At 41.3% G+C, this 22,497-nt stretch overlaps 2 protein-coding genes across 3 annotated transcripts in view; one reads left to right on the forward strand and one right to left on the reverse strand.

Annotated features, from left to right (window-relative positions):
• The window catches only part of c20h10orf90 (chromosome 20 C10orf90 homolog), a 377,977-nt gene extending 371,786 nt beyond the window's left edge, over nucleotides 1-6,191 (reverse strand). The window contains exon 1 of the mRNA XM_059653092.1: nucleotides 6,167-6,191. The gene's annotated coding sequence lies outside the window, so the exon portion shown is untranslated. The remainder of the gene's footprint in view (nucleotides 1-6,166) is intronic.
• dock1 (dedicator of cytokinesis 1) overlaps nucleotides 1-22,497 on the forward strand; it is a 562,483-nt gene that overhangs the window by 108,326 nt on the left and 431,660 nt on the right. The window contains exons 12-16 of one of the 2 annotated variants that reach the window (XM_048551079.2): nucleotides 1,108-1,250; nucleotides 18,803-18,928; nucleotides 20,350-20,474; nucleotides 20,792-20,890; nucleotides 20,994-21,066. In XM_048551079.2, the coding sequence (XP_048407036.1) occupies nucleotides 1,108-1,250; nucleotides 18,803-18,928; nucleotides 20,350-20,474; nucleotides 20,792-20,890; nucleotides 20,994-21,066 (566 nt within the window). The remainder of the gene's footprint in view (nucleotides 1-1,107; nucleotides 1,251-18,802; nucleotides 18,929-20,349; nucleotides 20,475-20,791; nucleotides 20,891-20,993; nucleotides 21,067-22,497) is intronic. The other variant, XM_048551080.2, reaches the window with a different exon arrangement.

Below are 22,497 nucleotides of genomic sequence, written 5' to 3' on the forward strand. Positions count from 1 at the left end.
TGGCAGCAATATATGTGCTGAAGTCAGAGCGATAATATTATAAAGTGTTCTTGGTTTCCCCTTACCATTCTGTAGCGAGCCACCTTTCAAAATATTTGGTGTACTGCTACTCTGCCTGTTCAGTAATGTCCCTATCACATCCTATTTGTGGAAGGTGGATTCAACTTTACAGTGTTTCCGTTGAAAGTAATATAGTGAAGGAGATTTTAAAAAAAAGACTTGGAAAGGAATTGTTCATGAAAAATGGATGTTCCCTGGCTAGGTTAGCATTTATTGCTCTTCATTAATTGCCCTAGAGAAGATGATGGTGAGCTGCCTTCTTGAATTGTTGCAGTTTTTAGTGGTGTTAGGAAGCAAGTTCCACGACTTTGACTCAACAACCGTGAAGATTAGATAATGTAGTTGCAAGTCAGGATGCTGTGTAGCTCTGAGGGAACCTTGTCATGGTGGTGGTCCTATGTATCTGTTTCCCTTGTCTTAGGTTGTTCATGGGTTTGGGAGGTGAATTGAATAATTTGTTGGCAGTACTATTGAAATGGGAAGGGTGTGATTAATCAGGATCCAAAACATTTTTCAATGTAATACATAAAACATAAGATTAGATAGATTGGTCCTAAAGGGATGAATTCCGTGCAGGTGGATGGATCCTTTGTGTGTGTGTGTGTGTGTGTGTGTGTGTGTGTGTGTGTGTGTATACGCGTGCACCAGGGTTGTTTATTGTTGTTACTGAAAAGACGCTACTTTGAATTTTAATTTTGATTGTTCTGTTGAACAGGAAAGTTGCCTTGTACGCATTCAGATTTTGTATTTTCTGTGGATACTGGGTGGTTCTTTTCAACGTATTGTGGAGGGTGGGGTTATGGTAGTCTATTTTAATGTTGGCAGTAGTGTTGCAGATTTGCATTTACTCTCATGCAATCAGCAATTTCTTGAATAATGATCTTCCTATGTCTTTCTTGTTATCCATCTGTCCTGTCCCTTACGTTGGCTGATGATAACCATGTGTTGCATTTATGCAATGATATTTTGCATCCCCTTGTACTGTGAATTCTGGTTTGTGTGGCCCTTCTGTTTCCTGTGGTGTTGGTCGTCATGTGCATCCTCCAGGCTAGCATTGGATGACGCCATTCGACACAAGCAGCTGAACATATCATCCCGTTTTTCATCCAGGGTGGCAGGGGAGAATGACTTCCTTCAGACTGTGATAAATAAAGTAATTGCTGCCAAGGAAGTAAACCACAAGGGTCAAGGTAAGTACTTTTTTTCTAACAAAAATTATTGAGAGAGATTAAAATAGCTTGTGAATGAAACATTGATTGAGCATTAATTAGTTTTTAGCAAAATAAAATCTAAATGGGAAGATCACATGAAATTACTCAATTTAAAAGAGCATTTCCAGTAATACCAGTATGCAGTTTTTGCACCAGATGTTGTTTAACAGAAGTTAAGTTGCAGCTGTTTATTTTCCACTGAGTGTCACCGTTAAATGAAAATGATCAGACATATCCAAAACAAGGTGTACTTTTATTCTGGGTTGAATTTTCTTGCAGTGCATACCTGGTCACTTTCATCTTAATGCTTCACTAAAATGATTTAGAGTTCAAATCTTATGAATTTTAGTTCGAGGAAGAATAAGCAAAATTGCACTTCTAACATGTTAGAAAGATTTATGGTGAAGTATAATTTACATTCAGGAGTTTCACATGAAATGGAGGGTTGATAGTCACATTATATTTGATAATTCAGAATGTGGAAGAAGTATACGGTATTTGATTGATATTAGGTAACTCATTATTATTTGTGGAACTAATCATTTTCACATAAAAGAGGTAAATTTCTGGCCCACCACTGATATCTGTGCTCAAGTAGATATTCCTCAATGTGACAAATTCTGCTCACCTTAAATATTCTAGTATAATCTATTGTGATTTATATTGCTAATGTCTTGTTTGCCTTCAGAATTTGACTTGCATTAGCTGGTAAAGAAGTTGGTTTCTGTTGCTCCCCTTTTGGATTTACTTGGTTTTTAATGGACAAAGATGTTATTGCATGAACTAAGTAAGAAAATGTAATTCGATAAATTTCTATACACAGTATTGGGAAATTAACTTTGCTTACATGCAATCTATGTTCAATTTCCTTTCTGCAATTTATTTCTAAGTTATGAGCACAAAGCTCCTCAATTCTGAAACGTAATTTATTTATGAATGTTTTGCAAGAAGGCTCTAAAGTATAATTTTATTGTATTGAGTACCTTTTCCAATTGTACAAACTCCCAATTGCTTCATTGTATTACTTAGTTAGTGGGAGTGTCCAAGTCTAATCTGTAAAGCAGTTATAAAAATGTATATCCATTTTAGTACTGTTACTGTACTGTAAAAGAAGTAATTGTTCTGCAATTTAGGCAGCGTATACACATTTCTTCAGATGAATAACTGAAGACAAACGTGTTTTCAGTGGAAAGGCTAGAAGATAAAAATATACTTCTTTCACCTTGTCTCATGATAGTGACAAATATTAAACTGGTCAGTTTAATATTTGTCACTATCATGAGTCAGTTTAAACTGGTCAGTTTAATATTGAGTAATACATTTGGTGAGATTCATACATATAGGGAAGGTTTCAGGTTTAGTCATTGGCCTGTGATCATCTGAGCAAGGATGTTCATACAGATAATACTTTTTTGTCTTGGCCTACTGAGCCCCGAAAGAAAAGAATCAATCTGCCTTTCTATTCTCAGTTGTCTCCTGCAAAGTGTGTTTGTGGGTATTGACCAAAGGCACTGATATTTTCACTGAGGATCATGTGGTCTTTAACTCCTCAAGATAGCATATTCAGAGGAAGTAGGAACGGCCGCTGCTGGAGTTAGAGATAACAGTGTGGAGCTGGAGAAACACAGCAGGCCAGACAAGTACTGAGAAAGGCAATGTGGCTGTAGTACATGGTTTGCTTCAGTATGTGGTTGAGCAATTTCAGGGCCAAAGAGAGTACCAGAGGGCTGCTGTGGGAGATCCACTGAAACCTTTCCGGATGGAGGACGATAGTCAAGGTAGTCATTCCTGGTAGAAGAGGCTTCACAGTGGGGTTATAACTCACTCAGAGATAGTAAGAGCTGCTGACGCTGGAGTCCGAGATAACAGTGTGGAGCTGGGGGAACACAGCAGGCCAGCGTAATTAAGATTTTCTGAAGAAGGGTCCCGACCTGAAACATCAGCTTTCCTGCTCCTCTGATGCTACCTGGCCTGCTGTGTTCCTCCAGCTCCACACTGTCTTATCTCAAAATACATATATTCCTTTTGAAAATAGAATTGTTGGAAATTTTTAAAATGTTCACAACAAATAATTATATTATCATGAGAATGTTCGTGCAGAAACTAAGCCAGTGCTCTGGACCTCTGGTTGAATCCCGTCACAGAAGATGGTAGAATTTGAATTCCGTAAAATATAATCTGGAATTCGGAATCTACTGATGACAATGAAACCATTTTTAATTGTTGGAAAAACAATTGTTGGGAAATTAACTTTGCTTACATGCAATCTATGTTCAGTTTAAGCTTGGTTCACTAAGGCCCTAGGGTGGCATAGTGCTTTAGGGACCTGAGTTCGATTCCATTCTTGCTGACTGACTATCTGGAGATTGCACATTCTCCCTATCTGTGTGGGTTTCTTGTGGGTGCTGTGCTTTTCTCCCACAGTTCAAAGATACGTCGGTTGGTCAATTAGCCATGCCAAATTGCTCATAGTGTCCAGGGATGTGTAGGTTAGCGAGGTAGGTTATCTGTGGGAAATGCAGTGTTATGGAGATAGAGTGGGTGGGTTTGGGTTGATGCTCTTCAGAGGGGTGGTGTGGACTTGATGGGCCTAATAACCTGCTTCCACTCTGTACGGATTCTATGATTCTCTGGAAGGAAATCTACCATCCTCACATGGTCTGCTTGCATATGATTCCAGAGACACACCAATGTAATTGACTCTCAGATACCCTCTGAAATGGCTTAGCAATCAATTGTTACAAAGTCTCAAAAAAGAAATAAAACTGGAAGGACCCTCTGGCATCAATCTGGGCCCTGGAAATGACAACAGCCCTATTGATGCTGCACAGTCCTCTTCACCTAACATCCGTGGGTGAGTGCCAAAATTGGGAGAACAGTCTAGTCTAGCAACAGCTTGACATTGTCATACTCATGGAATCCTAGCTGACAGGCAAATCCCCAGGTACTACTATGAGCATCCCTGGATATGTCTTCTCCCACCAGTAGGACAGACTCAGCATAGGTGAAGGCACAGTGGTATGCAGTTGGCAATTGCCCTGGGAGTCCTCAGCATTGACTTTGGACATCATAAACTGTCATGACAGTAAGCCATACGTGGGCGAGGCAACCTCCTGATTACCATGTTCTATACTTGCTTAGCTGATGAATCAGTACACCTCCATGTTGAACAATACTTTGTGGAAACACTGAGAGTGGCAAGGGCGTAAAATGCACTCTGTGGGAGACTTCTATGTCTACCACCATGAGTGACTTGGGAGATGGAATCTAAAGGACATAATTCTAGACTGGGTCTGTGATAAGTGGTGAAGAAACCAAAAGGAGACTAAAAACATAACTAATCCTCACCAATCTGCTTAATGCACGTGCATCTGCCCATGAAAATATTGGTAAGAGTGACTGACTACCACATAGTTATTTTGGAGATCAAGTCCCACCTTCACGGGGAATATCTTACCTTGTGTTGTGTGGCATTATCAATATGTTAAATGGGACAGGCCTCAAACAGAGCTCCCAATTCAAGACAGGACATCAATGAGCTGCTGTGGGCCATCAACAGCAACAGAATTGTACTCTTCTTGGCTCAGCATAACCCCACTCAGCCATTTACCGTCAAATCAAAGGAGCAACCTTGGTTCAGTGGAGAATCCAGGACAAGCCAGGAGCAGCCTCAGTCATTCCTAAAAATGAGGCTTCAACCTGATGCAGCTATCAAACAAGACCACATGCATGCCAAACAGCATAAGCAGCGAGTGATGACAGAACTAAGTGATCCCACAACCAATGGATCCAATCTGAGCTCTGCAGTTTTGTCATATCCAATTGTGAATGGTAGTGGACAATTAAAGAACTCCCTGTAGGAGAAGGCTCCGTAAATATCCCCATTCTCAATAATGGAAGAGCCCTGCACCTTAGTGCAAAATGTAAGGCTGAAGCATTCACTACAATTTTCAGCCCAAAATGCCAAGTGGATGATCGATCTTGACTTTCTCCAGTGGTCCCCAACATTACAGTCTTCATCTTTTGGGCAATTCAATTCATTCCACGTAATGTCAAGAAATGGTTGGAGGCTATGGGCCCTGACAATATTCTGGCAATAGCACTGAAGATTTTTGCTGCAGAATGTGCCACACTCCTGGCTAAGATGTTCAATTACAGCTACAACACTGGCATCTCTCCAAAAATGTGGAAGGTTGCCCAGGTAAGTCCTGAACACGAAAAGCAGGACAAATCCAACCCAGTCATTCTACTGTTGATCAGTAAAATAATGGAAGGTGTCAGAGTTATGAACCAGCATTTTCTCAGCTTGGCTTGGGCTGACAACTGGTAAGTAACATTCATGCCACACAAATCCCAGGCAATGATCATTTCCATTAAGAGCCAGTCAGATCACTGCCCCCTGACATTCAATGGCAGTACCATCTTTGAAATCTCCACTATCAACATCCTGGGGGTTATCATCGACCAGAAACTTAACTGGACTCACTGTGTACAGTGGCTACAAGAATAGGTTAAAAAGCTAGAATACTGTGGCGAGTAACTCACCATCTGACTCCCTAAAGCCTCCACCATCTAGAAAACGCAAGTCAGGAGCATGGTGGAATATTCCCCACTTGCCTGGATGATTGCAGCTCTAACAACACTCAAGAAGCTTGACACCATCCAGGATAAAACACCTTGTTTAACTGGCACCACAGCTACAAACATCCACTCCCTCCTGTACAGATGCTCAGTGGCAGCAGTGTGTATGGTTTTCAAAATGCACTGCAGACGTTCACCCAACATCCTTAGACGACATCTTCAAAACCCACAAACACGTACGTTGGAACATCAGCACCTGCAAGTTGATTGACTGTAGAAACTGCTGTGTTCGACTGCCAATTCTCTTCACCTACCTTTTATATTAGCTGAAAAGCATAGTTGACCATTTTATGTTAACTTCAGCCATGGGCAGCTCCCAGATATGGCTAGTCCAGTTTAACTTCTTGATAGCTGTCTTAATGATGGCCTTTGGTGATATTTTTCTGAGAAGAGAAAAAAGTTTCCTCTGTTTAATTCATCAAACATTTAATGATTTTAAAGACCTCTATTAACCCACATACAGCCTACTTCTTTGATTTTTTTTTCCCCTGATGTGCATGGACCTTCTCTGTGTACTCTGGCATCTTCTTATTCTTTTTTTATATAATATTACAACCAGAACTGCTAGCACTATAAGCATAGTCTAACCCAGCTTTATCACAACTTGCCTACTTTTCAATTTTGTCCCTCTTGAAATAAAACATAGTGCTCAGTTTGATTTCATTGTGGCCTTTGCTAACTGGTGATGTAATGTTTAATGATTTGGATCTTTTAACTAGATCTATTTCTTCCTATAGTCTACACAAACTTGCCCCTCCCAAGTAATGCGTTATCTATCTTTTGTTCCCAACAAAGTGTATTACCTCACATTTATCTGTATTGAATTCAATTTACCAATTACCTGTCTAATCTGCAAGTTCATTCGTGCTTATTTGCATGTGCCATTCACATGTATAGCAACACCCACATCCAGTTTCTATAAGTACATAAAAAGAGTGGCTAAGGTAAACATTGGTCTTTTAGAGGATGAGAAGGATGATTTCATAGTGGGAAATGTGGAAATAGCTGAGGTATTGAACAGGTATTTGGTGTGGGTCTTCACAGTGGCAGTAATTGATGACGAAGAATTTATGGTAGCTGAGGACCCAGACACGATCATCATCATGGAAGGGGTATTGTTGGACCAGGTATTGGAGCTAATGGTAGATGATTCTCCTGGCCTGATGGAATGCATCCCAGAGTACTAAAAGAAATTATGGGAATAATAGCAAGTGCACTCAGTTTTTGAAAATTAGCTGGACGTTGGGGCAGTTCCAGCAGGTTGGAAAACAACAAATATGATGCCACTGTTCAAAAAAAGGACGGAGACAAAAGATGGGGAATTATAGGCTGGTTAGCTTAACCTCTGTAGGGGGGGGATAATGCTTGAACCTGTCATCAAAGAATAATAGCAAGACATCTTGATATCTAGATACCTAGATCTGCCCTATTGGGTGGATCCAGCATGGGTTCATGAAAGATAGGTCATGACTGACTAATTTGTTGGAATTCTATGAAGTCATTACGAGCACGGGGTCCCAGTAGATGCAGTGTATCTGGATTTTCGACAAGGTACCACACAAAAGGCTGCTGTATGAGATAAAGGTGCACACTGTTACAGGCAATATATTGACATGAATCGAGGCTTGGTTAACTAATAGGAAGCAAAGAGTGGAGGTAAATGAGCATTGTTCTTGTTGGTGAACAGTGACTAGACATGAGCCTTGGGGTCAGTGGTGGGACTGCAATTGTTTATGATTTGCATAGATGGTTTGGAGTTGGGGACCACAATGTAATGTGTCAAAGTTTTGTGGATGACACAGATGAGTGGTGGAGCAAAGTGTGCAGAGGACTCTGAAAGTTTGCCGAGGAATATAGGTAGTCTAAGTGAATGGGTGAAGGTCTGCCAGATGGAATCCGATGTTGATAAATGTGAAGTCATCCATTTTGATAGGAATACCATAAAAGTGACTATTTCTTGAACGGTAAAAAATTGCAGCATGTTATTGTGCAAAGGGTGTTCTTGCGCATGAATTGTAGAAGGTTGGTTTGCAGATACAACAGGTGATTGAGAAGGCAAATGGAATTTTGTCTATCATTGCGAGAGGGATTGAGTTTAAAAGCAGGGAGATTATTTCGCAGCTGTTTAGGATGCTGATGAGGCCACACCTGAACTACTGTGTGCGGTTTTGGTGTCCTTACTTGAGAAAGGATGTAGTGGCACTCGTGGGAGTGCAGAGGAGATTCGCTAGGTTAATTCCAGAATTAAGAGGGTTGGTTTATGAGGAGAGGCTGGTTAGACTGGAATTATATTCCTTGGAATTTAGAAGAATGAGGGGGGGAATCTTATCGAAACATATAAAATTATGAAGGGAATAGATAAGATACAAGCAAGGAGGTTGTTTCCGCTGACTGGTGAAACTCGAACAAGAGGGCATAGCCTCAAAATTAGGGGGACCATATTTAGGACTGAATTGAGGAGGAACTTATTCATCCAAAGTCTTGTGAATCTGTGGAATTCCCTGCCCAGTGAAGTAGTTAAGGCTTTCTCATTGAATATTTTTAAAGCTAAGATATATAAATTTTTGAATAGTAAAGGAATTTAAGGGTTACGGTGAGATGGTATGTGGAACTGAGGCCATGAAAAGACCAGCCATGATCTTATTGAATAGAGGAAGAGACTCAAAGGGTCAGAAGGCCTACTCATGCTCCTGGTTCTTGTATTCTTATGACACTTCTCTGCTCATGCACACTGTTTAGAATGGTAGTATTTATTTTATACTGTCTCTCCAGGTTCTATTTTTCAAATGTATCATCTTAGACTACCCACATTGCTGTTCATTTGCAGTTTATTTGCCCACTCCACCAACTTGTCAATGCCCTTTTGAAGTTGTACTGGCCTAGTAGTTTACAATGCTTCCAAGTTTTGTATCGTCTGCTGTCTTTGAAATTATTTTCTTGACATCAAGGTCTAGATTATTAAAAAATATCAGGGAAAGCGAAATTATCAATACCAGCCCCTGGGGATGTCAACTACTAACTCGCCCTCAGCCTGGAAACATTCATTAATCACTCAGCCAGTTTTGTATGTACTTCATAGCTGGTCTCCATGGTCTCTATGCTCCCTGATCTGTTAGTGGCACTGTATTAAACTGTTTTTGGACGTTTGTGTACACCAGGTCAACAGCATTACCCTTTCTGCTATCTCTTTGAAAAACTAATTGTGATTTTCTCTTAAGAAATGTGTGTTGGTTCCTCTTGATTAACCCACATTTGTTCATGTGACTGTTTAATTCTATCCTAGATTATTGTTTCTAGAAGTTCCCTAATAGCAGTGAAAAACTGACACTTCTATAATTACTGGACTTATCACTATACTCCTGCTTGAACGAGGTTGTAATGAGTAGCCCTGTGGTACTTTAGTATTTGAGTGTTACTTCATAAAAACATTTTTGCAAAGCTTTATAACTTTCCCTCATTAGCACAATTTGAAAGAATACCATTTTCAACTTAGTTAACAAAATAGGTGACAACCATTTGCTAGTTCATTTCTCGGCAGTGTCTTAATCAAAGTCAACCTACCTTGGTTCAGATTTTCAGCAAAACTTGGTTTTTACTTCTCACTTATCATCAGCGCATTCTTCATGGCAATGCCAGTACCAGTTGGAGTCCACTTCTCAATCAGTAATCTCTTGTAGGAAAAATGTTGGTTTTCCTTTTAAATTAGTATTCTTGCAAATTTTTCTGTTGAATAAAACCATCAACAAAATGTGTCTTTATTTCAGTAGCACTGAAGATTGCAATGATTGCAACTCTTCAGCTTTCTCATATCTCCCTTGAGTCAAAGGAAACCTAAAAATTTATGCTCAGTGCCTTGCAATTTCCACTTGCAACTTCTTCATTGCTCTTGGATGCATCTTACCTGGTTGTGGTGTTTTATCAAATGTAATTATTCATAACTTATCCACTATCACCTCCATTTCAACTTTGAACCCTTCCGGTGGTTAAATTTCCTCCCTTTTCATTGTGGCATGGGTTGAATTAGCTGATGTGGTAAAGATAGATGCAAAGTATTACATTAATACCTCCTTAGCTCTCCCCAAGTTCATTCCGTCCTTGAATCCGCTGGGACATTCCTCTTACTCCATCACTGCAATTCTCAGCACAGAATTATGTTCCCCTTTATATCTGTGTTGTTGGACCCAAGGTGGACCACAACATCCACCTGATCACCCTTATCCAGCTTGCATCCACATTGTGACAACCTTGACCCCAGTACCAGAGCTAACATTCATGCTGTAGTTTCTTTCAGTGGCTGCAGGGATGCTTCCTATTTCCCTAACCAATTAATCTTCTATCATTACTGCTCTTCTGCTATTTATTTCTTCCTACTTATGCAGCTCAGTTATCCATGGGACATGGGCTTGGCCGTTACTGAACTCCCCTGAGGAATCATCGGCATCCAAGACTGAAATTGGTTTAGTGAGCAAAATTGTCTTAAGTGGCACCTTCAGTACCAGGCTGTTTATTGGGTTGTCACCCAGTTTGTATCTATCGGCCTGAATACGTGATGGTGGTGGAAGGAGTGCTAGAGACTCAGCAACTTGCTGACAACCATGCATGTGCAGTTTCTTCAGCGCGCTCACAGCTATCTATGGTCCATGCCCAGGACCTACTCTGCTGAGAACCAAACAACAGCTGCTCGTCAAACACAGAGGCAGTCAGCGCCTGCTTGCGTGAGCGCTTGGAAGATCTTCTCAACCAATATACAGCCTTTGCAAGTGCTCTGATCACCATCTCACAACACACTACCTGTCACTACCTCAGCACGCTTCCAATCTGCCACAAGCCAAAGAAGTCAAGAAAGGCACTCTTGACATGAACCCATGACCTTATTGTACTTGTGTGGGAGGAAGAGAGCATGCCGGAAGATTTCAGAGACATGAATTGCGGCCATTTTCAAGAAAGGAGACAGGGATGACTGTGGAAATTACAGAGGGATTTCCTTACTATCTGCCATGGGAAAGGTTATAACAGCACAAGAACTAGGAGCAGGAGTAGGCCATGAGGCCCCTCCAGCCTGCCCTGCCATTTAATAAGATCATGGCTGATCTTTTTCAGACTCAGCTCCATTTACCTGCCCACTCACCGTAACCCTTAATTCCTTTACTGTTCAAAAATTTAACTAGCCTTGCTTTAAAAACATTCAGTGAGGTGGCTTCAACCGCTTCACCGGGCAGGGAATTCCACAGATCCGCAATCATTTGGGTGAAGAAGTTCCTCCTGACCTCAGTCTTACATCTGCTTCCCTTTATTTTGAGGCGATGCCCTCTAGTCCTAGTTTCACCTGCTAGTGGACACAGCCTCCCTACCTCCACCTTATCTATTCCCTTCATAGTCTTTATATGTTTCCATAAGATCTCCCCTCATTCTTCTGAATTCCAATGGGTATAATCCCAGTCTACTCAGTCTTTCCTCATAATCCAACGCTCCCAACTCTTGGAATCAACTGAGTGAATCTCCTCTGTGCCCCCTCCAGTGCGAGTATATCTCTTCAAGTAAGGAGGCCAAAACTGCACACAGTACTCCAAGTGTGGCCTCACCAGGATCCAATACAGCTGCAGCATAGCCTCCCTGTTTTTAAACTCCATCCCTTGAGCAATGGCAGACAAAATTCCATTTGCCTTTTTAATCACCTGCTGCTCCTGCAGTCCCGCCTTCAGTGATTCATGCGCAAGGACACCCAAGTCCCTCTGCACAGCAGCGTACTGCAATTTTTTAACCATTTAAAACATAGTCCATTAGACAATAGGTGCTGGAGTAGGCTATTTGGCCCTTCGAGCCAGCATCACCATTCATTTTGATCATGGCTGATCATCCACAATCAGTATCCTGTTCCTGCCTTATCCCCATAACCCTTGATTCCACTATCTTTAAGAGCTCTATCCATCTCTTTCTTGAAAGTATCCAGAAGGTTGGCCTCCACTGCCTTCTGGGGCAGAGCATTCCATATATCCACCACTCGCTGGGTGAAGAAGTTGTTCTTCAACTCTGTTCTAAATGGCCTACCCCTTATTTTTAAACTGGTTCTGGTCTCGCCCATCAGCAGAAACACGCTTCCTGCATCCAAAGTGTCCAATCCCTTAATAATGGATGTGAGTTTGCCCGCTTAGCTAGAAGGTCAGTTTTCAGACAAGCTTCGTCGGAGGCTCACTGATGATGTTACCTAGAATGGTGATGAAACGTCTGAAAACTAACCTTCCAGCTCAGCGAGCAAACTCACATCCAGAACCTCAACCTGAGCTACAAATCCTCTCAAAACTCGCTATCCCTTAATAATGTTATACATCTTAATCAGATCCCCTCTCAACCTCCTAAACTCAAGTGAATACAAGCCCAGTCGCTCCAATTTTTCAACATATGATAGTCCCGCCTTTCCGGGAATTGATCTCGTGAACCTATGCTGTACTCCCTCAATAGCAAGAATGTCCTTCCTGAAATTTGGAAACCAAAACTGCACACGGTAGTCCAGGTGTGGTCTCACCAGGGCCCTGTACAGCTGCAGAAGGACCTCTTTGCTCCTATACTCAATTCCTGTTGTTAAGAAGGCCAGCATGTTATTCGCTTTCTTCACATGCTGTACCTTCATGCTTGCTTTCAATGACTGATGTACAAGAACACCTAGATCTCGTACTTCCCCTTTATCTAACTTGACTCTATTTAGATAGTAATCTGCCTTCCTGTTCTTGCCACTAAAGTGGACAACCACGCATTTACCCACATTAAACTGCATCTGCCATGCATCCGTCCACTCACCTAGCCTGTCCAAGTCACCCTGTATTCTTTTAATATCCTCCGCACATTTCACACTGTCACCCAGCTTTGTGTCATCAGCAAATTTGCTAAAATTACTTTTAATGCCTTCATCTGTATCATTAATGTATATTATAAACAGCTGCAGTCCTAGCATCGAACCTTGTGGTACCCCACTGGTCACCGCCTGCCATTCCGAAAGGCGTCTGTTTATCACTACTCTTTGCTTCCTGTCAACCAGCCAATTTTCAATCCAAGTCAGTATTTTGCCCCCAGTACCATGTGCCCTAATTTTGTTCACCAATCTCCTATGTGGGACTTTATCAAAGGCTTTCTGAAAGTCCAGGTACACTAGATCCGCTGATTCTCTCTTGTCCATCTTCATAGATACATCCTCAAAAAATTCCAGAAGATTAGTCAAGCACGATTTCCCCTTTGTAAATCCATGCTGACTCTGACCTATTCTGTTACTGCTATCCAAATGATTCATAATTTCATCTTTTATAATTGACTCCAGCATCTTTCCCACCACTGACATCAGGCTAACCGGTCTATAATTCCCTGTTTTCTCTCTTTTCCCCCCTTTCTTGAAAAGTGGGACAACATTAGCCAGTCTCCAATCCGCAGGAACTGATCCTGAATCTATAGAACAATGGAAAATGATTACCAATGCGTTCACGATTTCTAGAGCCACCTCCTTAAGTACCTTGGGATGCAGACCATCAGGTCGCGGGGGCTTATCAGCCTTCAGACCTAACAGTCTATCCAACACCGTTTCCTGCCTGATATAAATTCCCTTCAGTTCATCCATTACCCTAGGTCCTTCAGCCACTATTACATTTGGGAGATTTTTTTGTGCCTTCCCTAGTGAAGACAGATCCAAAGTATCTTTTCAACTCTTCTGCTATTTCCTTGTTCCCCATAATAAATTCACCTGTTTCTGACTTCAAGGGCCCAATTTTAGTCTTAACCATTTTTTTTGTCCTTTTCACGTACCTAGAAAAAGGTTTTACTATCCTCCTTTTATATTTTTGGCCAGTTTTCCTTCGTACCTCAATTTTTTTCTCTGCATATTGCCTTTTTAGTTATCTTCTGTTGCTGTTTAAAAGCTTCCCAGTCCTCCGGCTTCCTGCTCGTCTTTGCTATGTTATACTTCTCTTTTATCTTTCTACAGTCCTTAACTTCCCTTGTCAGCCATGGCCACCCCTGCCTCCCCTTAGGATCTTTCTTTCTTCTTTGGAATGAACTGATCCTGCACCTTCTGCAATGTATCCAGAAATACCTGCCATTTTTGTTCCACTGCCATCCCTGCTTGGGTATTTTACCATTGAACTTTGGTCAGCTCCTCCCTCATAGCTCCATAGTTCCCTTTGTTCAACTGCAATACTGACACTTCAATTCTCCCTTCTCCCTCTCAAACTGCAGATAGAAACTTATCATATTATGGTCACTACCTCCTAACGGCTCCTTTACTTTGAGGTCCCTGATCAAATCCAGTTCGTTGCACAACACCAGATCCAGAATTGCCTCCTCCCTGGTAGGCTCCAGTACAAGCTGTTCTAAGAATCCATCTCGGAGGCACTCCACAAACTCCCTTTCTTAGGGTCCAGTACCATCCTGATTCTCCCAGTCTACCCGCATGTTGAAATCTCCCATAACAACTGTAGTGATACCTTTGTGACAGGCCAATTTCAACTCTTGATTCAACTTGCACCCGACATCCTGACTACTGTTTGGGGGCCTGTAGATAACCCCCATTAGGGTCTTTCTACCCTTGGAATTTCTCAGCTCTATTCACACTGACTACATCTCCTGATTCTATGTCCCCCCTCACGAGGGACTTAATATCATTCCTCACCAACAGAGCCACCCCACCCCCCTGCCCATCTGTCTGTCCCTTCGATAGCACGTATAGCCTTGAATATTCATTTCCCAGGCCCTGTCCACTTGAAGCCACATCTCAGTTATCCCCACAATATCGTACTTGCCAGTTTCCAACTGAGCCTCAAGCTCATCCACCTTATTTCTTATGCTTTGTGCATTCATATATAATATTTTTCATTTGTTTCTCCCCTCACCCTTCCTATCAATCCCTATTTCACTTGGCCATACTGTACGATCTCTTCTTGAGTTTTCTGCTCCGTTGACTCTGTTGTCTTTCTTAACTTCTCTTATTCTCACTTTGCCTTTAACTTCATTCTTAAATTTCCAGTTTTGCCCCTCCCCCCCCACTACTTAGTTTAAATACACCTGTGTTGCACTGGCAAGCCTGCCTGCCAGAATGCTAGCCCCCCCCCACCTACTAAGATGCAACCCGTCCCTCTTGTACAATTTATCCTTACCCCAAAACATACCCCAGTCATCCAAGAATTTAAATACTTGCTTCCGGCACCAGCTCCTCAGCCACACGTTCAAGTCCATTATCTCCCTGTTCCTGCCCTCTCCAGCCCGAGGAACTGGAAGCAAACCAGAGGTAACCACCCTAGTTTCAGCCGCCTTCCATGTTCTCTGAAGTCCCGCTGTAGAATGCCCCTCCTTTTCTTCCCGATGTCATTAGTGCCGACATGCACCACCACTTCTGGCTCTTCACCTTCGTCCTTGAGTATTCCCGGCACTCTATCAGTGACGTCCTGGATCCTGGCACGAGGAAGGCAACACACGATCCTCAAATCCCACCTGTTGCCGCAGAAACCCCTTTCAGTCCCTCTCACTATGGAGTCCCCTATTACCACAGCTCTGTGTGATGTCTGACTCATCGGGTCTGCCTGTACACCAATTTTTGACTCTCAGACTTATCCGCCTTTCGGACTGGCAGTGTCATCTCTCTCAACAGTTTCCAAGAGAGTCAATCTGTTTACAATAAGTACTTCCCCTGGAGTCTCTGTTCGTCATTCATGTCTTCCTTCTTCATCGACATCCCCCTTCTCTCTTCTGGCATCCTCGGTGTAATGACCTCGCTAAAGGTGATGTCCAGAAAATTCTCATTCTCTCGGATGAGCCTGATGTCATCTAGTTCGTTCTTCAGTGCTGCAACAACCTCCTTCAGAAGCTGAATGTGTACACACTTACCACAGCTATAGGAGCCAGAAACATCAGTGTCCCTGACCTCCCACATCATGCACGCAGCACACTGAATCAGCTTGGCAGTCATGTCTTCACCTCTTCAACAGTGGTGTAATCTCCTCACTGACCCTCTTTGCCGAAAACTCCTGAGCCAAAGACTCGCACTTTACTCACCAGGCACTTCCCTCAACCCTTGTTTTTTGCTGTGAGTTTGGACTGTTAATTAGGTTAGAGGAGGAGAGTGGGAAGGAGGCCCTACCATGTGTTGCTGTTATTTCTACCAAAATGGATGACTTCACTCTTATCAACATTGTACCCCATCTGTCAGACCTTTGCCCACTCACTTAGTCATTGAGATTCTTCCTCAACCATCTTCTCCCATTGGTGAAGAGTTCCTGCCCAAGTCTCAGTGCAGCTGCTGCCCAGGAGAGGCACAGTGACATGATTTTCAGTGCCACACCAAATCCAAGGAAAGTATAATTGTTTTCTACATGACCGTCTTTGATTTCAGAGTTCTTTGTCACTGTCCTCTGTGAGGCACTATGGAGTATTCTTAAATTTGACTGCATCCAGAAATTTATCACTATTTTCTGCCTGCTTCGCATTGACATGCAAGCTGTGATCTTTACCAATGGATCCACCACAGATGCAATACAAGTGCAGCTGGCGTCCTGCCCGGCTGTGTCATCGCACCAATATTTTTCTTTTTCTTTCTTGAGCCAACACCATCCCATCTCCATGAAGTTCTCTGACGTGGAACTACCCTACAGAATGAACAGGAAACCGTTCAACCGTCACCTCCAGGCGGGAGCCAAGACCATGCCAACTTCTCTTATCAAACTGCAGATGACACATGCAAATATGCACATTCAGAGTTTGAGATACAAACCACAATCAGTGCACTTGTTGAGACGTATGAAAGTTTAGGCTTCAGGCTAAACATCCAGAGGACAAAGATTCTCTACTAGTCCGCTACTGGTACACAACACTGTCTCAAAATTAGCAAAAATCCACAGTGAGCCTGTATCCAATGTAAATAAGTTTCCATACCTCAGAAACCTCTTCTCAGTGCGAGCAGACGTTGACAATGAAATTCAGCAGAGACTCCAGTGTGCTGGTGCAAGCCTTTGGATGCCTGAAGAGTGCTCGATGTCCAAGACCTTAAGTCAAGTACGAAGGCTCATTGTCTATAGTGTAGCCATACACCAACCTGTATGCTTTGGAAACCTCAAATCCCTGGAGCTTTATCACGCATTATTACAAGGCAGTAATGATGACAATTTTGCAAGTTCTGCAAAACTACTGGTAATGTGCCAATGTGACCATTCTCACCCAGGCCAATCCAGCTAGTATCCCAGTATCGAGACATTGGTCATGCATGAACATCTGTAGTGAGTGGACCACATTATTTGTGTGCCCAACACAAGACTCCCTAAACTAAAGTTCTACTCTGAGTTCCTCAATTGTAAGCAATCACTCAGAGAGTGGATACCCTGAAAGCCTCCCCAGACAAATGTAGCTTCCCCACTGATTCATGGGAATTGTACGCCCTAGAAAGCGTGAATTGGAGAAGGAGCTGTGAAGGCACCAACTGCTTTGAGTGTCAGTGAAGCATGAGGCTAAGTGCAAGCAGCAGAAAGACCATGCAGAATTCAGAGCACCTCACCTAGCTGTCTCGTCAAACACCACCTGACCCATCTGTAGCAAAGTTTGGGGCCCCGAGATTTTTCTGTTGAAAGCCTACAGAACCCTCAGCCCGACCCCCCCAGACACACACAAGCGCATGTATTGAATGCAATGGATAAGTGTAAGCACCAATTTCTGCAGGATAAAAATGCTTAAAAAAAAGAAGAGCCTTCTTTCCCTTCTCTCACAACTCCTTCAATTCACCAAACTCCCACAACTCCATTCAAATAGCCTTCAATACTGAATCGCACTGAGATGCTATATTTATGTATTCTAGACCAGTTACCTGAGCCCTAGTTATAGTAAAATAATTCGAACTAGTATCCTTACTTAACTAACTCCAGCTATTCTACAGTGGCTAGTTTGTATACTCTAGTTTAGGCCTCTAATGACTTGATTTCAACAATAACATTTAGTTAAATGTTGATGAAAGCAAATCTACATTTTAGGAAAGAGATTAAGATTCTCTTAACTCTCCAAACTCAACCATTCCATTCAAGTCGGTCTGAAATTACTGTTGTAAAAGTCTCTAGTATTCTGATATCAATTATCTCGTTGTTTGTAAAGATATCCGTTTGTATTGTTATATTGGCTATAGCTCCAATTTGAGTTTATCTACCTTATCTCGTTTCTCCAAGTTGCCATTTACTACCTTGCTGTTCTTAATTCCTGTTTTCTATTTTTATTCTGAAAGCCCCTCGTCATCCTTCCAGATAACCTACAGTAATGTATCACTTAATCCTCAGTTGAGTTATAACATCTTGAGCCAAATGCTCTATTGGATAATACAAGCTTTTGCATAAGTTGAAGTTTTCCTTAGTGGTCTGTACCACTGATTTCTTCAGTACAACTAGATATTTGCAATCTCTGCTTCTGTTGAAGATGTCACTTACTGCTCCCTAAGAAGCAGCAATTTCTTCACCCTCTTTATTTTCCAACCCAGGTTTCCTGTTAGATCTCACTGCTATTTTCCTACCAGTGTTGAAATCTGAGCTCTGATTTATGCACTAATATCACGTGCCTGAGTGATGTACCGTTTATTGACAGCAACTCCTTTTGCCCATTTAGGTGTTTTTTTTATTTCAGTGGTACAGTCTCATTTCCCATCCTCATCTCAACTTGCCTGTAAACACCTTTTATATTTCATGAATTTGGTAGAAACTTTTGTATTGTATTTCTTAACTGTACTGCACTATTTTAATAAATAGAACAGAACACATTGGGAATTTATATTCATCCCTTAGAACACAATGGTACTTTCACTGAATTTTAAAAGTTACGTCCTTTCCCATTGTGAAGTTTTGTTTTGTCCAGGTCTGATTGTTCTTTTGGCATCTGTATTCACCTAGGTTTGTGGGTTACAATGAAGTTGCTGTTAGGTGATGTTCATCAGATTCGAAAAGATTTTCCACATCTAGTTGACAGAACCACTGCTGTTGCAAGAAAAATGGGTTTCCCTGAGATAATAATGCCTGGTGAGTATGTTGGAAAATTATTTACATATGATAAATACTTCATCAAGCTGTAGTTTTGCTCAATAAATGTATTCACATGAAAAGCAAATAATGTGGAATGAAGTGGCAATGATCTTGATTTCATCGCAGTGACCATTCTACCATATTTGGATTTTATTTTTTCTAATTAGATATCAACATTTATGCCATTTTGTAATGGAGAGAGATCAAGTTATTTGAAGCAAGAGGTTTTTTTTGAATTTAAGGCTACGAAGTATTGTTGTCTACGAATAGTTGAGCAGGTGTTGTTGCAAAATTAGGTTATCTGAGTGTATTTAGCTTTTGATTCCTTTTGCTCTCTGACTAAATCAAATAAACGAACTAAAAAACCCCTCAACTGCCATTAGCCAAAGGAGTTTTTAGTTTATGGAGTTTGTGCTTCTTGACATTAATTGATGTTCAGAGCCTTGTATTGGCAGGATCAATTAGTTTCAAGGAGTGCCAGATTCCTTGTTCTGAGCTGCACGACCCAGGCATCTTACGGGTTGACAATTATCTGTCTGTCTTCCTAGCGAAGTGAATTGCAATCTGTTGGTTTACAGTATTGCAAAATGTTAGTGTTGCAGTGAATGTTGTGAGGGCAAGAGATGTTTTTCTGTTCATTATAAGTTGATTGCGGCAGTTCAGATTTTTATCTACAGAGAATGGTGTATGAAGAATGTATCAGTCAAGTGAAACCTCAATCAGTAATTGTCAGGATTTTGGATATGATCTGTGCTTTATATTGTGTTGATGTTTTGTTTGACATGCTGATTAGTCTTTTCTTGGACTGTATTTATCATGAAAATTATTTGAATTGCAGTTGCCTCAGGAGCCTTAAGTTTTTTTTACCTGCGACCTCAGATTGAAAACAAAATTGCTTATTTCATGAAAACGTAACTATACCATCCTATGAATAACTGTTGTGATTGGACAAAGACCAGACAATTCTGCAGTCATATATGTATCCTCAGTTATGTCCTGCCAGCATTAGGGCTTTCTAAGAAAGGTCACAATCCACTACTTATTCTTGTATAGAAAGTGTAAACTTACCTGTATTTTCAAAAGTGTCATCTGTACTTAAAGCTGCGACTTAGTGATTTTCTGAACTTATTTTGTAACCAAATGTTGCGTGATATACTTTTGAATGTTTGAGATTTTAGATATTATTTCTGGTCAGGTTAAAACGTGTTGAATCTTGTTTACCTCTAGTTGTATCCTGTGGAAATGCCAAAGTGATGTAAAATTTTTGATCAATTCATCAATAATTATAGTTAATACAGTAATTAGTAAATAATAATAATTGTAGTTACTAATAATTATAGTTAATAGTTTTGTTTTAAAGCTCACTGACCTGAATAACACAATTATTTAAAGTTTTTCATGCTTATTTCCTCATCAAGGTGATGTTCGTAATGACATATATGTTACACTAGTGCTAGGGGAGTTTGACAAAGGCAATAAAACAACTTCCAAGAATGTAGAGGTCACAATGACAGTATATGATGAAGAAGGCAAGCGTTTGGAGGTACGATTATTAAGGCTGATACAACTGTGGGCCTGAAAACGAATTGGACTGTTACTTATTGACCAGTTAATTTTTTTTTCAGAATTCAAAATTATGCTTTTGCATTGCCTTTCTGTTATTTAACAGTTATTATTGTTTTGACTACCTTAAATTGTGTTTTGAACGTTTAATGATGCTGACTACAAACTTTATGAACATTTTCCCAAGTCTTTATAAATATGTTTTCTTGAATGCTCCTTCAGTAACTTTTCAAATCCTTGAATAAATATTGCATTTCTAAAACCCTAACCTTGATATTTTCTTGATGTTTTTAAAAGAATGTAATTTTTCCTGGTGCGGGAGATGAAGGTATCTCTGAATACAAGTCAGTTATTTACTATCAAGTGAAGCAACCCCGTTGGTTTGAGACAGTAAAGGTATGTCCTTGCCATATTAGCTGGAATTGAAAAAGCTAAAATAACATCATGAGCAGTTGTGTTGGAAGCTTTAGCTCAAGTATCTGTTAATATTTTTTCATAGGTGGCAATCCCTATTGAGGATGTGAATAGAAGCCATTTAAGGTTCACATTTCGCCATCGATCATCTCAAGATTGTAAGTACTTGAGCCAATATTTCTTTTATATAATGTGAAAAATGGTGAAGTTCTTATATCCATACTGATGAAACACATGCTCGAGACATGTATGTTTTAAATTGTTCTGCCATTATTAAGAATTTGTTGTATTTTGTTTGCACATTTTAGCTTCTGAAGGCAAGTCTTAAAACCACAGAAATACAGAAAATTTACAGCACAGCAAGAGATCATTGAGCCCATTGTGCCAACTGAATAAATAAGCCCCATGTACCAATCCCATTTATGAGCACTTAGTCTGTAGCCCTGCAAATTACAGCATGACAGATGCAGTTCTAAGTTACTTTTAACTGAGTTGAGGCTTTCCAGCTGCCAAACTGGGCAGTGACTTCCAGACACCCATCACCTGGGTGAAAAAGTATGCCCGCATGTCCCCTCTGATCTGTCCAACAAGCATCTTACATTTGTTGCCCAGTAATTCACCTCTGCGAAACGGTAAACAGGTTTTCACTGTCCAACAAAGAACAAAGAAAATTACAGCACAGGAACACGCCCTTCCGCCCACCAAGCCTGTGCCGATCGAGATCCTCTGTCTAACCTGTCATCTATTTTCTAAGGGTCTGTGTCCATTTGCTCCCTGCCCATCCACATACCTGTCCAAATATATCTTAAAAGATGCTAACGTGTCTGCGTCTACCACCTCCACTGGCAATGCGTTCCAGGCACCCACCACCCTCTGCGTAAAGAACTTCCCATGCATATCTCCCTTAAACTTTCTTCCTCTCACTTTGAACTCATGACCCCTAGTAATTGAGTCCCACACTCTGGGGGAAAAAGCTTCTTGCTATCCGCCCTGTCTGTACCCCTCATGATTTTGTAGACCTCAATCAGGTCCCCCCACAATCTCCGTCTTTCTGATGAAAATAATCCTAACCTACTCAACCTGTCTTCATAGCTAGCACCCTCCATACCAGGCAACATCCTGGTGAACCTCCTCTGCACCCTCTCCAAAGCATCCACATCCTTTTGGTCATGTGGCGACCAGAACTGTACACAGTACTCCAAATGTGGCCGAACCAAAGTCCTATACAACTGCAACATGACCTGCCAACTCTTGTACTCAATACCCTGTCTGATGAAGGAAAGCATGCCATATGCCTTCTTGACCACCCTATTGACCTGCATTGTCACCTTCAGGGAACAATGGACCTGAACACCCAGATCTCTATGTTCATCAATGTTCCCCAGGACTTTTCCATTTACTGTATAGTTCATCCTTGAATTTGATCGTCCAAAATGCATCACCTCACATTTGCCCGCATTGAACTCCAACTGCCACTTATCTGCCCAACTCTCCAGTCTATCTATATTCTGCTGTAATCTCTGACAGTCCCCTTCACTATCTGCTAATCCACCAATCTTAGTGTCATCTGCAAACTTGCTGATCAGACC

The sequence above is a fragment of the Stegostoma tigrinum genome, chromosome 20 (assembly GCF_030684315.1).
Source record: "Stegostoma tigrinum isolate sSteTig4 chromosome 20, sSteTig4.hap1, whole genome shotgun sequence".
In the NCBI taxonomy this organism is placed as follows: Eukaryota; Metazoa; Chordata; class Chondrichthyes; order Orectolobiformes; family Stegostomatidae; genus Stegostoma; species Stegostoma tigrinum.